Raw genomic sequence first — 15271 nt, forward strand, 5'->3', positions numbered from 1 at the left:
TCCCAGAAAGGCCAAAATGCGTGCAATTATCCTTCATGATCGGCACCAGCGTGCTCAAGAGCAAGGATAGTGTTGGTGACTTCTCGACGCGCAGCAGCCTCTTTGAACACTTAATCGCCCGTAGTATCCATGATTTCATTAAGTGCGCCGCGGTTTTCTCGAGCCCAGCATGTACTGATGCATTCTATGCTCCCAGCAGTGTGGTCACAAAATGACTGGGTATACCCGGAACCGACTTAAACCTGTCTGGCTCTTGATAATCGAATGACATCCCACAAACTGACTCGCCGACTGTTTCCGGTACATGGGCTCACTTCCAATCCCACTCGCATCCTCAAGATCGGGAGAAGTTTGGCCGCCGGACTTGTACAGTATGCGACAAGCATCGACTTGCGGGTGCCTGCAGGCATTCTCTTGTACTTTTTCGTCAAACCTATGTTGAAATTATACCGGCCACCAAAGATGACTTCGTATCCTTCCCCGATGTCATGGGATTTGCATGTTCCTGGGAGCTTCAAGCTACATGCAAATTGCTGCTATATGAGGCCGATGTTGGCTCGGTATCGTTTGTTAATGGTAAGCCCCTGCTTGTGCTTATCTTCATCCGGCCCTATCACAATTTTGGTCCGCGGATTCAAATGGATTCGTTCATCAGAAGTCTTTCCACTCAGAAAGGAATCTGCCATATTTTCTGCCCAGTTGTGATTGAAGGGAACTGCAGTGGATTTGGATTGATAGCGACAGGTGGGCATTTCGGTTGAATGCCTTGTCTTGCATATCACCCGCTCCGTCCAGGGTCGAGGATTTCTGGCTCTGATCGACGCCATCCTCGAAGTGCAATACGAGACACGTACAACGGATGATCACGAGGCTGGCCACTGACGGGAAATTATTGATGGTTGCAAGGTGCTGGATTCCAAGGGACTGGGCAGGCTGAAGGATTTGTTCAGGTTGAAGAGCTGCCCGGGAGTTTGATGGCCTTCGATGAAGAAGGAGGTAGGAGATTACGTGGCGTCGTTGCTCTCACGCGGAGCAGTTTAACATATCCATCATTGGTCTCTCTATCTCTACCTACTTTCTGGGTGCCTAACAAGAAACAATTTCGACCATCTGAGCTACACTGTCCCGTTACTTTATGCCGCAGCCCGACCACGCGTTTCCACAGGAAGAGCCAACCACGCTCCCACCATAACAATCCAAGTCGCGCCACAGAACCAAACAGACCCCAGGAGAATCCCATAACAGCGAGCCCCAATCCACGCACCGGCGATGGGAATACCTCAAGCGTATAAGTGGTGAGAACAGCAAGGCTAGCAAGCTCGAGAAATGAAAGAATGCAGTTGAATGCAAGCGCCGCATTCTCGGACCGCGACAGAGTAGCTAGGAACATGAAGAGGCCGGTCAGAAGGGCGATTAGTGCCCCCGTGCGTTTTCGGCCGAGGCCCTTGACTTCGATGAGTAGAGCGGCGGTTATGGGACCGGGGATTGTGCAGACTGCAGTATACAGATATTGACTGAAAAGGTGGTCGGTTGCCACGCTTTCCGGGGTTACTGCTGGCACTCCATGAGTCGCCAGATAGTTGCTGATGTAGGTTTTGTGCAGGATGAATGTCAACCCGGTGATGATCCAGAGGAGGAGCAGGACAGGGAAACCGATTGGACCGAGAGACGTGATAAGAGCTTGAGTTTGTGATTGCGGATGGGCCTCGGCAATGTCAGTTGTGGAATCAACGCGAGCAAACGATGCCTCGGTGAGCCATGTTTGGCGCTTGTTATGAGCGGCGATATCCCTGATAATCTGAGTGGCCTCGGCATCGTGACGGCGCGCAAGGAGATGCTTCGGTGTCTCTCGCAGAGGGAAGAAGAAGCGGCATAGATAGAGAAAGATGGTGATGCAGCCAAAAGTCCACCAGACATAGCGCCAGCCTTTGTTCGACACATAGTGGCAAGAACTACTTCCCGAGCCATCGCGCTTACCATGGCCTAGGGCTTGCTCTGTGCTGACCGAGTCTGGACCAGTCCCGCATGTGTATCCAGCAATGAATGCCCTAGCTATGTTAGTCGCGGTCGAGTCGGTGTGCAAGGTGACTTACCATCCAATGGCATAAGATACCACTTGGCCCAGTTCCCAAAACAATCCTTGCATGGCAATTAAGAATTGATGCGAAGCTGGAAGAAATTCCATCAGGATGATCCCATCAATAAGCTGGTTTCCTCCAATTGCGAAGCCGACGACGCAGCCGACAACGCAGAGCCCAGTGAATGAAGGCATGCCGGCTCCTACTAACCCGCCCATACCCATGAGCACAATTGTACTCGTGAAGATCTATTTTCGGCCTAGGGTGTCTGACATCCACGGCCACACGGCTGCACCGGCCGTCAAGCCAACGAACAGGCTGACGGGTAGGTGAGCCGATTTGTCCCCAGAGAAGAAAAACATAGTCTCTTCTGATGCAGCGGGGTTGATGACCACAAAGGACGTTATCCAGAACTGCGGAGACATTAGCTCTGGCAGTTGCAGAGTCGGGAATTTGTTTACTTACGCTGTCGAGGAACCATCCAACGCTGGTGATAAGGAACAGAAACCATTGATAACGGCCCATGCCGATACCAAGCAACGCTTCATTCAGAAGCTGTGTTTTTGTTTCAAAGACCGCGAGCAGGAGGTTTCAATAGCGGAGCCATAGATGGATTTGTGCTGCGCTTCGATTGGAGCTGACTTGGGACCCAGGGCCTTCTCAAGGTCTGGCGCAAGTGTCGAGGTTGCGAACGTACTTTGAGCCTCTACGTTTCTCTCTGAAGAGATCTCTTCAGTTGCTGGTTCGGGGTATCCCCTGGCCATGGTTGCAAAGCACGGAAAGATGCTGTGGGTGAGGGAAAGAAAGGAATCGAGGTAGCAACGGAGGGATATATATCTGTCAGAGTCCGCGGCGTCTGTAATCATCGGTATCTCACCACCCAAAGTATGAAGGTCTGATCCATTGAATCTAGCAGCGAAGCTACACTATATACAGAAGAAATAGGGGTAAGCTAACTAACTAAAATAGGAAGTAGAATGATACGATATATGACCGAGTGGACGCTGACTAATAGTAAGTTCGGCGTTGAAGCGGATTCCTAGCGGTCACCAAAGGTCGACAATATCTTTATCCCACCCTTGCAGAGGAGCATTTTCTTCCTCCTCGGAGTTGCCCCTACGAATGTGTTCACTAAGCCATGGATAATCGGAACTACAAATCACACAGATAGCGGAGATGCCTCCAACAAGGCAGTGTTATGTGGGCTCACCAGATCAGACAGCGAATGACAGCTCCTCGTTGGATCAGATAAGGCGCTGGCCTCTATTGCATGATTCGACTTGTCGGTTCGGTTCAGGGGACACTAACTCGTGCGCAGATAGACCTGGGAAGGGTCATTCAATGACAGATGGCAGCGCATCGATATTCCCCGCCGAGAAGCATTATGAGCCACTCAAATTGTTGCTTTCGCTGTCTGGTACCGCGGAGATGCTCCCATCATTGACATTGGAGTCATGGCATAAATCCGAGCTAGATGGGGCTCGGAACAGATTGCTTGTTTCGAATTAGGGCAACTAGGGCTGGCTGGTCGGGCCTCCTACTGTACCCTTGAGGATCATTAGAACCTTGTATAGAACGAATCTAGCCATCTCAGATCGAAGTCATAAAACGAAAAGATGTAAGCATTTGTGAAATAGTGTTTTTTCGACGGCTCAACTTCCCAAGCTGCACAGTTTCTTAGTGTCTTGGGCGCGCGCCCTAAAAAGCTTAGTTCAGTTGCCCTCCGCCATCGGCCGACGAGCCACGATCCTTGATAACTGGATCTGCAGGTTGACCGGTAGTACCGGTACTGAAGTTCTCTGGCGAGTGAGTGACTCAGCTGGTTCTGAGAGCCGAAACCTATCGAACAAATACAGGCGCGAAGACCGGGACCATTATCCTCCTCCAGCTTCTTTCTCTAGTATGTGAGCCATGCCACCCTGTCCTGCAACCTGGGTGTGAATGGTGAGCTTGTGGCGTGAGTACTCGTGAGGTGGGCAGTAGGGGGTTGAGTGCACTAACATCACCATAATGAATCCTGTTCACATAAAAAAAACTATAATTCTTCTGCAGTTTGCCTCACCTAGCATGAGATATTTGAAACACGGACTGAAACTGCAGTTCTAGTCAGTTCTCTATATATGCACTATTATATATTACCAAGCTTTGTATACTTCTTTAGCATCCTTAAAAACTAATATTACCCCGGGAAAGAGAAAGACACTTTTTCTATCCATGATTTAGGGACTGAGAAAAGTCGTGCCTCTTCGAATAGAACGAGAACAAAAGATTAGAGGGTATTATTTTATGCCAGATATTAAGGACCCCAATGTATCCAGACTGTACCGGGCAAAAGAAGTGATATCAAGCGCCGAGAAATACCCGAGACTCTTCTCTAAATTGCGCATCAGGCGTCTCAGAAATCCTTGGCAGCCAAAGTTAATCTATAATAAATCTATAATAAAGTAACAAGGGGAGAGGCGTGGATTCTGGAGAGTGTGCCAGGGGCAGGGCGGCATTCACCTTGCTTGACAGAGATAAGCACTGTGTAGAACTGGAGATCTAGTCGATCATGTTGATCAACATCTTTAGCAGTATCAGAAGGTTAGGATGATCGATGATTGTCCATAGTATGATCTGCGAACACCACATCTATTCTAGATGGCAAGACAGGACCATCAGGTACAGGCTTTGAACTCCTGGAGGATAATAATCCCTCAGAATATTTAACGTGTCCACCGTATATTCACAATATATTGCACGTGGGCTGATAAATTTGTTGCTTTATTCCCGCGCTCCAGGTATAGACACTCTCTGGGTTAGCGAGCGATATCGGGTCCCACTTTTACTCTGGTGGATTTTGGATAGAACGGCCTTGATCACGGGCGCGAGAGAGATGACTATGGGAAGACAGCACGCAATTAGAGTTCTCGGATGACGATGTTTACAAGCTTTCCTGCGTCTTTTGGGTTTGCTGGCAGGGGGTTGGCCGTGACAGCAGAAGCTCTTGACTGTCTGTTCCTGATCCACCGATCCACTGTTCCTCCAGCCCAGTGGGTAAACATGTAATTAAGGGTGATGGTCTAAGCCCAAAGCAGGAGTAGGTGCCGTGGAACCAGAGGCTTTAATTAATCTATACAAAGCAGCTGTACAATCCGCGAACGCCACAAATGAGACACCCTCGGCTAAGACAATGTTCTAGAAAATTGCATGGTGTGAAGCTCGACTACAAAGGACGGCCGCCATCCCTGCAACGGAAGAGATGTAGAAGACAGTCTCATCCTCAACTTTGTCACTCACTGTCAATATAATCGGCTCGACTCAAAATGAGGTTTTCCGCGCTTGCTCTGCTGGCCGCAGCAACCACTGCCACCGCTACCGGTGTCACCGGAGCTGCTGAGGGTTTTGCCAAGGGCGTGACTGGTGGTGGAAGCGCTACTCCCGTCTACCCTTCCACCACCGATGAGCTTGTCTCTTACCTGGGAGACGACGAGCCCCGTGTCATTGTCTTGACCAAGACGTATGTCCACCAAAAAAACTTAGCTCTTGATCAAGTGAGGCTAACTGTGATAGCTTCGACTTCACCAACTCTGAGGGCACCACCACCACCACTGGATGTTCGCCCTGGGGCACTGCGTCCGGCTGCCAGCTCGCCATCAACAAGGATGGCTGGTGTGACAACTACCAGCCTGATGCTCCCAAGACTACTATCACCTAGTGAGCTCGCAGACCCTTTATTCCCTATAACCCCTGCTAACGGACGTACAGCAATACCGCCGGTATGCTGGGCATTACTGTTACCTCCAACAAGAGTTTGATCGGCCAAGGCACGGCCGGTGTGATTAAGGGCAAGGGTATCCGCATCGTCAACGGCGCACAGAACGTTATCGTCCAGTAAGCCCCCTTTACTTCTCCGTCCTAGTTCATCATACTAATCAAGCCAGAAACATCGCCATCACCGACATCAACCCCCAGTACGTCTGGGGCGGCGACGCCATCACCCTCAACAACGTCGACCTCGTCTGGATCGACCACGTCACGACCGCCCGCATCGGCCGCCAGCACATCGTCCTCGGCACCGACGCCAGCAACCGCGTGACAATCTCCAACAACTACTTCAACGGTGTCACCGACTACTCCGCCACCTGCGACGGCTACCACTACTGGGGCCTGTACCTCGACGGCTCCAACGACATGGTCACGCTAAAGGGCAACTACATCTACCACTTCAGCGGGCGCAGCCCCAAGGTCGGCGGCAACACGCTCCTGCACGCGGTCAACAACTACTGGTACGACTCGACGGGTCACGCCTTTGAGATTGCGTCCGGCTCGTCGGTGCTTGCCGAGGGGAATGTCTTCCAGAACATTGATACTATTGTGGATACCAACAGCGGGTCCCTGTTTACGTCGCCGGATACGAACACGAATGCGGTTTGCTCTTCCTACCTCGGCCACACTTGCGAGATCAACGCCTTTGGCAGCTCGGGTACCTTCAGCCAGGCGGATGAGGGATTCCTGGTGAACTTCAACGGCAAGAATATTGCTAGTGCGGATGCTTACAGTGTTGCGCAGAGCGTCCCTAGCAATGCGGGACAGGGGAAGCTGTAAATGTAAACCGCAAGCTGCAAGATGGGGAGGAGAGAGGTGCGAGTTTCCATGCTAATGCTCATGAGCTGAGTTTAGTGTCGAGCTGAGATTCAACTCGGCTTTTTGAAGAGTGTCTTGATAATTGTTCCGTTCGTTTGTTAGGCGGGCTTTGCCTACCCTGTGTGTTAATAGCATAATTGATTAGACCATAGACCAAATAGAACTCAGCCGATATGCTTCCGTTAGGCTTGCCTACCTCAGCCCGCTTCTTATATGTATCCTCGTCTAACTCATCTTCTAATACCATGGGATCTCTTCCCAGCCGGAGTAAACAACTGAACCCGCGAATAATATTTGTTATCTCTCGAATCAAAGTTTTCTTTCTTCCCTCCATGTCCGCGCTCGCCTGGCATCTTTATTTAACCTAGCCTTATAGACCGTACTTGGACGAGGAATGAGCGATGAGCATGGAAACTGATCTTTATAGATCGAGTACACAGGTCAGGTCACCTTTTGCAAGGGGTGAGATGACCCCCTACCCACTCCACGTGACTGCGAAGCCAGTTTGTCAGCATTTGTCGGGGCATACTGCCCTTCGGTACCGCCTGCCCCTAGGGGCTTGACCTTGCTTAGTCATATATTAGTAAGCTAGTTATCTTAACTAGATAGGCGGCCTACCGGCCACCCAATGAGACACACATCCATCGCTTCCCACATGAGTCTCATATGAGCTCTGCCGGTAGCTCGAATGAGCTATGTACACACACATGAGGATAACATTTTTGAGTCTCAGCATATTAATCATCTTTGACGGGTTATCTGACTAAAATTTGGGGGGTGCCTCAGCTGTATCCTGATAAGATGAAATCGCCATCTAGTGCAGCGGATCTCCTGCGCCAATCTAACCCTAACAATAGCAGATTCCACCTGAAAACCTCAGTACTCCTCTATTGTAACCATCCAGCTGGATACTTAGGTCCTACTGAAAGTAGCCTTACCAGATTATTATCGTACTGTTATTGGGACTATTCTAACTACTTTTTTGCTTAGAAAATCTCCCTGCATACGTGAGGATCTTATAAGGATCCCGGGTAGAGATAGACCAGCTTCAACCGAGCACGGAAAGCAGATATTATCAATTCCATTTTGTCCTGCGGTCCTAATTAGCCATCTTTAGAGTCTAGGTGCATGTGGTGCTGAACTATAGTCTTAATTTGGGTATGCTGTGCGCTTGTTCTCTACTAGATCCGGTTATAGCTTGCACAAGATAGCCTTATTGTCACATCCTTTTACGACAACCGCTGGCGACCCTGATATCCAAATGACGAACCGGCCACCTTTAGTGGGAGTGAGGAATGAAGATATTGTGATCAATGACGAGGCCAGACACACTTGCAGATATTGTCAGCAAGAAGATAGGATAAACTTTAGACGATCACGGTGTATGCGAATTTTGCAGAGGCGATGTCCTTAGTGTAGGGCAAATGGACTCTGGGAATGATCTTGCCTGGCTTTTCCAATGATGATTTTCTGTATCGTTTGCCCGAGCATATCAGAACATTTCAAAGAAGCATGACCGATGTTCTCTACACAATGGACAGTAGAAAAAGCCCCCTTACTTTGGTGATGGCAGTTGTTTTCAGCGCAGCTGCAGCCGAGTTACCAAACATGCCATCACCATCAAACCTATACACCCCTTGGGAAATCATGGTCCTGAAATGCTTCATTCGCAAGATCCCTGTTGTTGAGTTGAATAGCTTATTGGCATTCTACCGCCGGAGTCCCTGAAAACGTATTCTCATGGAAGAAAGTTATAGATATGCCGTGACGCAAGGCATCTTTGATTATCTGTCAGACTACGCCCATCAACCATACCTCGCCCCCGCCACCTCTTCATCAAACCAAACCGGCGCAACTCCATAGTTTACAACCATACTCTTAACCTTCGTATAGCTCTCATACGCCTCAACTCCATTCTCCTTCCCCAATCCACTCTCCTTAAACCCACCCCAAGGCGACGACGGATCATTCAGATGATGCCCATTAATCCAGACGATTCCCGCCTCGATCCTCCCCGCAACGCGATGCGCCTGCGTAAAGTCATTCGTCCACACCGACGCGCCAAGCGCGTACGATGTCCCGTTTGCGATACGAACGATCTCGTCTTCGGAAGAGCATTTGATCAGTGCGATTACGGGGCCGAAGACTTCGTTGCGTGCTAGGTCGGAGGTAGAGTGTGTTTCGATGATAGTCGGTTCGAAGAAGAAGCCCTTTCCTTCGGCGTTGATAGTAGTTCTTCCTCCGCCGCAGAGGATCTTCCCGCCCTCGCCCGTGGCCCGTTCAACGAATGCCCGACAGCGCTCCACGGCAGCAGCAGAAATCACAGATCCAATCTGTGTCTTTTCATCCATTGGATCGCCGACCCTCAACGCGCGAACTCGTTTATCTAATAACTCCTTGAACGCCTCGTAGATATCCTCGTGAACCAGCAGCCGGCTCCCAGTAACGCACGTCTGCCCACTCGCAATAAACCCCGCGAATAGAGCGGCCTTCACAGCAACATCCACATCCACACTTGGGAACAAACAAACCGGCGCCTTGCCACCGAGCTCCGCAGTCACGGGAACCATATTCATCGCCGCGACGGGCGCAATAGCCCGATACGTGCCAAACCCACCGGTCAGATCGATCTTGGAGATCCGCGGATGCTCACAGAGATATTTCCCCGTTTCAGCGCCGTACCCGGATACAATCTGTAATACACCATCCGGCAGCCCAGCCTCCTTGAACAGCTTGCCGAGCTTAAGAACAGACAACGGCGCAAGCTCAGACGGTTTCACAACAACTATATTCCCCGCCGCCAGCGCAGCCGCTATTTTCTTCATGGCTATAAGCAACGGGTGGTTGTAGGGCGTTATAAGGACGACGACGCCGAGCGGGACGCGGGTAAGCGTGTTCAGTACTGGTCCCTTGAACGGCGTGACTCGTCCTTCGTGTGTGCGCGCCAGAGAAGCAAAGTACTCGAGCCATTCGGGGACGCGAGATAGCTGTGCGCGCATCTCGCGGATGGGCCGGCCTGTTTGGGCTGTCTCGAGGGATATGAAGTCGGTTATGTGGGTGCGGAGGAGGGTTGAGGCTTTTGTTAGGACGGCGAATCGTTCGCTGGAGTCGAGAGCGGACCATTTCCCGGAGTTGAAGGTTTGCCATGAGGTGCTTATTATAGAGTCTATATCTTCGGCTGAGGTGGTGTTGATTGTTGCGAGGGGGGTTTCGGTTGCGGGGTTTAGGACGGGGATTGTTGCTGCGGAGGGAGGGGTGTATTGCCCATCTATCCAGTTTGAGATGTGTGGGATTGACATCTTGATTGATTTGGTTTGATGCAATTGAGGTCTTCAGTAGTAGCTGTGAATGTGAAGAGAGAAAACACGAACCCTTGCTGGCAGTTAAGAAGATAAGGCAACCCCGCATCAAGATAAGAATGACGGACCCCTTCTCCAACTGGAGATAAGACCCAGCATCACCATAAACCAGCATTACCACAAACACTAATACTCCCAAAGTACGACATATGGTCCCTAAAATTTCCCTACTAACCCCCAAACTACCCGTTTCACTATTAACCCCCTCGATGACGCTGACATCCCTCCTCGAAACTCTCTCCCCAGTAACCGACGTAATCCAGTACTCCGGCGACGACTGGCTATACTCCGGCATGAGCAGGCCAATGACTGGCTCCCGAGACATTCGATATAGCATCTTTGGAACGATATCGTCTAGATGGGTGACGCGGTAATTCGATCCCAGGCCGCGCCAGTCATCTGAGATGAATGCTGCAAAGGCGTAGTTTCCGACGGAGGGAGCGCCGAAGGTATACTTGTAGCTCATCATTAGCCATGAGCCCAAGCCCACTCGGAGGAAGCAAAAGAAATAAAAACTCACTAGATCCGTCTCAACACCCCGACTTCTCCAAAATGCCGCATGCAGCGTCGCAATCGCGCCACCGAGACTATGCCCCGTTATCACAAGCCTATACCCCGGATACCTGCCCATGAAATCTCGAACAGAGCCCGCAAGAACGCGCCTCGCAGCGTCTGCCGCGATCCAGAACCCCATGTGTGCGCGGCACGCAGGACAAGCGGTCGACGCGTCGACTTGCACCATGCTGATATCTATGAGGAGGTTTCCACGTGTTTCGGTGTTTCGGAAGGAGATGAGGAGGAGGTGGTGCGTGTGGTCGGCTGCGATGTACCCTGTTGTGTCGCCGAGGTTTATACGATTGGACATAAATCAGATGGTATCAGTATCATTGATATGGAAAGAAGAATAGGGAGGGAGTGGCTGCAGTGATTCCATACCCGGAAAATCCATAGAGAATCTCGGTATCCGACTCGTTGACGAGCGAGCAGTATTCATCATCACAGTAGACGGGGGATCCGATGGCTGTGGAATTGGAGTTTGCGGTGCAGCCTGAGGCGGCGGATTATTGCGAGAGAAGGGTGAGGTTCGTCAGGAGGGAGGCGGAGATTCCTGTTGGTGCTGATTGTTGGAGTGGAAAGTGAGGTTGACAGACAGACGGACGTACCTCTGGGAGGGCGCTCTGGGAGGACGATGCCCAGGGCTGCAGGGGGAAGGACCATGCCGAGGAGGATGAGAGGGAGGAGACGCATTATGAGGCGGGATGGAAGGATGGAGGTTGACGAGGAGCTCTGGGCAGACGATGAGGAGTAGGATGAGGTGGTAGTAGGTGCCGGATGATGGGCAAACGTTCTCGACTCTAGTCCAGTAGATGATTCCTTCACCAATTACGCCTGATGGAGAAACCCTCTAAAAAGTCATCGTGTTATACTTGATGCCTTGGTAAATCATCAATATTATGATAACCTCACATAGATCCCTCCTGCTGGCCCACAGCCACGCGCAACTCACTCCGAATAACAGGCCAGACTCCAGCTCGTGCCTTCAATATCAACCACCAATCCCCCGCCGCATCCTTCCCAATCACCCTGAGCAGGTTCCGGGTTGGATACGCGTTGCAAAAGTATCTGCAGTTGAGATACGACGGTTGACCACGTGCAGTGGCACGTTTCTTTGAGGTTGATGACCTTGAAACAGCCGCTGAAATGTCCAGCTCAAACGGCCTCGCTGCATAGAAGTTCGTGCAAGAAAGATACTGTATGTCTGGGGGTCCAATCAAGAATGGGGTTCTGAGAAATGAAGAGCGCTGGATGGCGGCCATGGCTTGAACTTGGTCCATTGTCCGATGGGAGGTAATGCTCTGACGGATTTTCGATCCTATCTGTGTGAGACTTTGATTTTCTAATACCTGACGAGCACTGAGAAGCGTGTAGGCGTAGAATATCGCGTTGCCGGATAAGACGGCGTCCTGCGGGGAGACGGTATTGGTAGGGAGAATGCTCAATATGTGGAAGACGTTCATGATCATAATTGTTCGAGCTGCAGGCGGATTTAATGCCTTGGTCATTGTTCTGATCCACCAGGCCAAGATGACATCGCTCTTACTAAGGAAGAGTATACTGTCTGAGTTTTTCGTGTCTTTGGTTATTTTGAGCTCAAGCATCGCAGCCTGGTGCATGCGATCTACGCATCGTCCTGGCAATCGAATGGTATGTTCTTCCTCCTTCCAGTGCCACAGCAAGTCCCAGAGAAGGCGGACTCCAAAAATGACGAGACCCAGACCCGTGATGAGGTGCCGGTATTGCGTGTAGCCCTGGGCTAAATTCTCTCCCTTGGGCTCACCTGTCCCTATTGCACCGAGCGGATCGCTTTCAAACTGCACAAAAGAAGGCACATCCTGGTCTCTACCGTTAAGAACAGATGCCCATGCCTTGAAAAACATTGCCCGTGACAAGCCATCAAACAGTGTATGTAAATGCGTAATTGTGAGAAGGGTGGCATCGTGGAACAGGACAACGTGGATATGGAGCTGCGGAATATCAGAGTGTATGTAGTCCTCTATCGACCGCGGTGCTGATGGATGGCGAACAAGAGGTCCTAACTCATTCGGCGATGAGTAAAGGCTGCATTCATCGTTGAACACTCCTGCCTGCGGAATGCGCGAGCCCAGCGCGTGCTCTTGAATGCTCATGCCGTATTCAATGCTGGAGAAGTGAAACGCTCGCCGGGCATCGCTGTACTGTGCGGGGATATGGTATTCGAGCTGACCGGAGCGCTGTTCAACCCATGGCTTTATCGTCAGTGGTCTGCATCTCGGGACATTGGGATTTGGATGGAAAAATACGTTACGACGAAGACGAGCCCCAAGCTGTCGCCAATTCCCAATCTCCAGCAAGCGGCCGAGCGAGGATTCGAGCTTGGATGGGTCTAGCACGTCGTCAAAACGATATGTAAAGTCAAAAGTGAAGGAGCGAATGTGGCGCATGTCATCCCAGGATCGGACAGGGACGATGAGGTCTGTAGGTACTGTTTCCGGCTGCGTACGCCGTAGTTTCGAAAGAAAGAGGAATGCCATTGTTTGGAGGAAGAAGTAATTACATCAAGCGAACAGATATCGAAGTAGCTGGGCTGTGAAGAGAAGGAGTACTAAGAATAAATAGCAATCAGCTCTACTTCGTCATTTGAAGATAACGACCCAGGGCCATCATCGGGAAATAATGACAGTAGTACGCGTATCCCAGGAAGAAGTGGTTGGGGAACCCCGTCCCTGTGTATACTTCTTCATGCCAGGAACCATCCAGGGCTTGGGACGAGACCAGATATCGAATGCCGCGCTGGATGAACACGTCACTAATTGGAAGATGGGCTAGTAACCCCATCAGGGCCCAGGCGGTCTGCGATGCCGTCGACTCTTGCCGTTTCTTGTCCCCAGCCGTTCCTTCCCCTTCCAGTTTGTACGACAGCAACGACTCCCCCCACCCCCCGTCGGGATTCTGCTGCCGCTTAGTCCACTGCACCGCTGGTCGCACCAGCTCATCAACGCGAGAGTCCTCCTCATTCCCTGCACTCACAAAGTAAGACAACCCACAAAGCGCATGGCTCGTCCCATAAATGCGATTGCATCCCCAGCGGCCAAACCAGGAGCCGCCCTGCTGCGTCGATGCAAGATAGCCAATCCCACGCATGCATGCCGCCCGGAGCGCTGGAATAGGATCGCCTTCAGGACTGGCGGTCTCTGAAGCAATCCTGATCATCAGTCCGAATGCTTCCAGGATGCGCCCGGTAATGTCAGGGCAGGACTCGTCGCACAGACTGTCCATGTCGCTGAAGGGGATCTTGTTCAACCACAACTTGTCATTTTCCACATCAAAGGCAGCCCATCCCCCATCAGGATTTTGCATCCCAATGATCCAGCTCGCAGCTGCAAGCACGGACTCTGAGTGAATTAACTGCGGGTCGCACTTCAACTGGGCAAGAATCACTGCTGCCGTGTCGTCCACATCGGGATACCAGGTGTTCTGGTATTCGAAGCTGAATCCTCCGGGAGCAAGATTCGGGCGATAAACTCGCCAGTCCCCTCGCGGATGCAGGAGCTGACGGTCTCTGATCCAGCTGAGGGCCCGATTGAGCGTGTCATCATGCGGAGACAGGGACCTGGTGTCGCACAGCCCAATGGACATCAGTGCAGTGTCCCACACAGGAGAAACGCACGCTTGAATTCGCTTCCCCCCGTCCTCGTCCTCCCATGCAAAGTTCTCCAATGCTTGGATTCCCAAACGGACGGGTTCGTCGTCGAGGTCGTACCCCTCCAGCACGAAAGCGAACACACTTGCGTGCATTGGTGGGAATATTCCAGCCCAGTCGCCGGTTGTTTCTTGTCGCTCCAGGATCCACTCGATGCATCGCCTTCGAGCATAGGATCGAAGAAGCGGGACTGAACGTAGCCCGTTGAGGTAATAGAGCAGTTTGTCCACGATGCTGAATGCCAGCTCGGTAGTTTCTCCCCTCGAGGCCATGTCCCAGAGACCCGGGCAATAAGGGACGCTTTTGACGGCGGCTTCCACCCACAACTCGTCAAGGTAATCATTCGTCGCGGATCGCCCATTCGGCAGCGCATAAATCGGGCGATGGTGGCAGATAATCAGCAATGGTGCAATGGTGCCACGGGCCCATGACGCAAATCTGTATATGTTGATCGGCGAGACGGATGGAAGCAGAATCAGCTCGACGGGCAGCTCTGGCACAGCATCCCATGGGAATAGTCCGAATGTAGCAAGGAAAATCCGTGTAAATACGCGGACTCGTGCAACTCCGCCAACCTCAAGGATGAAATTACGTGCGCGCTGCATTTCCGGAATTGCCATATTGGTCCCCAGGATCTTGAGTGCCAGATAGGCTTCGGTGGTAGTCGAGACGTCGCCTGGGTATTCCGGCGCCAGTCCCCATGACCCATCGCTGTTCTGCCTAGACAGAATATGGCGAATGTATGCTTGGCTATCCGCCGTGAGGTCCATACCGAGAGCTTGACGAAGAAAGATGTACTCTGCTGTGATTGTCACGTTGGACTTCAGTTCGCCGCACCAATGGCCGTCGGCATGGACTTTGGAAAGTGCCCATTCTGTGGCGAGCTTGATAGCCTTGTCGGCCTGAGAAGGAAGGTTGCTGGCGAGTGTCATCTTTGCCTGGCCGTGTTTCAGTATGATCTGCTCGTT

At 51.5% G+C, this 15271-nt stretch overlaps 5 protein-coding genes across 5 annotated transcripts; 1 reads left to right on the forward strand and 4 right to left on the reverse strand.

Annotated features, from left to right (window-relative positions):
- Positions 1 to 1133: 1133 nt before the first annotated feature.
- Positions 1134 to 2842, reverse strand: BDV17DRAFT_284589 (sugar transporter; the record flags this gene model as incomplete). The annotated part of the gene is made up of 6 exons (XM_073760558.1): positions 1134 to 1180; positions 1225 to 2048; positions 2094 to 2326; positions 2366 to 2491; positions 2544 to 2620; positions 2728 to 2842. The coding sequence occupies 6 exons, from the start codon at positions 2840 to 2842 to the stop codon at positions 1134 to 1136; spliced, it is 1422 nt and encodes a 473-aa protein (XP_073611358.1).
- A 2541-nt stretch (positions 2843 to 5383) lies between these two features.
- Positions 5384 to 6694, forward strand: BDV17DRAFT_300926 (polysaccharide lyase family 1 protein; the record flags this gene model as incomplete). The annotated part of the gene is made up of 4 exons (XM_073764149.1): positions 5384 to 5577; positions 5631 to 5774; positions 5826 to 5951; positions 6002 to 6694. 4 exons carry the CDS (start codon positions 5384 to 5386, stop codon positions 6663 to 6665), a joined length of 1128 nt encoding a protein of 375 aa, XP_073611359.1. The 3' UTR covers positions 6666 to 6694.
- A 1762-nt stretch (positions 6695 to 8456) lies between these two features.
- On the reverse strand, positions 8457 to 10287 carry BDV17DRAFT_274209 (aldehyde dehydrogenase). The gene has a single exon (XM_073759101.1). It carries the CDS (start codon positions 10001 to 10003, stop codon positions 8510 to 8512), a length of 1494 nt encoding a protein of 497 aa, XP_073611360.1. The 5' UTR covers positions 10004 to 10287; the 3' UTR covers positions 8457 to 8509.
- BDV17DRAFT_295294 (lipase family protein) lies at positions 10178 to 11311 on the reverse strand (the record flags this gene model as incomplete). Its single annotated transcript, XM_073763037.1, has 4 exons — positions 10178 to 10189; positions 10239 to 10517; positions 10584 to 10894; positions 11227 to 11311. The coding sequence occupies 4 exons, from the start codon at positions 11309 to 11311 to the stop codon at positions 10178 to 10180; spliced, it is 687 nt and encodes a 228-aa protein (XP_073611361.1).
- Positions 11312 to 11408: 97 nt separating this feature from the next.
- BDV17DRAFT_300930 (terpene cyclase/mutase family protein) lies at positions 11409 to 15235 on the reverse strand (the record flags this gene model as incomplete). Its single annotated transcript, XM_073764150.1, has 3 exons — positions 11409 to 12834; positions 12904 to 13095; positions 13337 to 15235. 3 exons carry the CDS (start codon positions 15233 to 15235, stop codon positions 11527 to 11529), a joined length of 3399 nt encoding a protein of 1132 aa, XP_073611362.1. The 3' UTR covers positions 11409 to 11526.
- Positions 15236 to 15271: the final 36 nt, after the last annotated feature.

Source organism: Aspergillus undulatus (genome assembly GCF_047715775.1).
Source record: "Aspergillus undulatus strain CBS 261.88 unplaced genomic scaffold BDV17scaffold_66, whole genome shotgun sequence".
In the NCBI taxonomy this organism is placed as follows: domain Eukaryota; kingdom Fungi; phylum Ascomycota; class Eurotiomycetes; order Eurotiales; family Aspergillaceae; genus Aspergillus; species Aspergillus undulatus.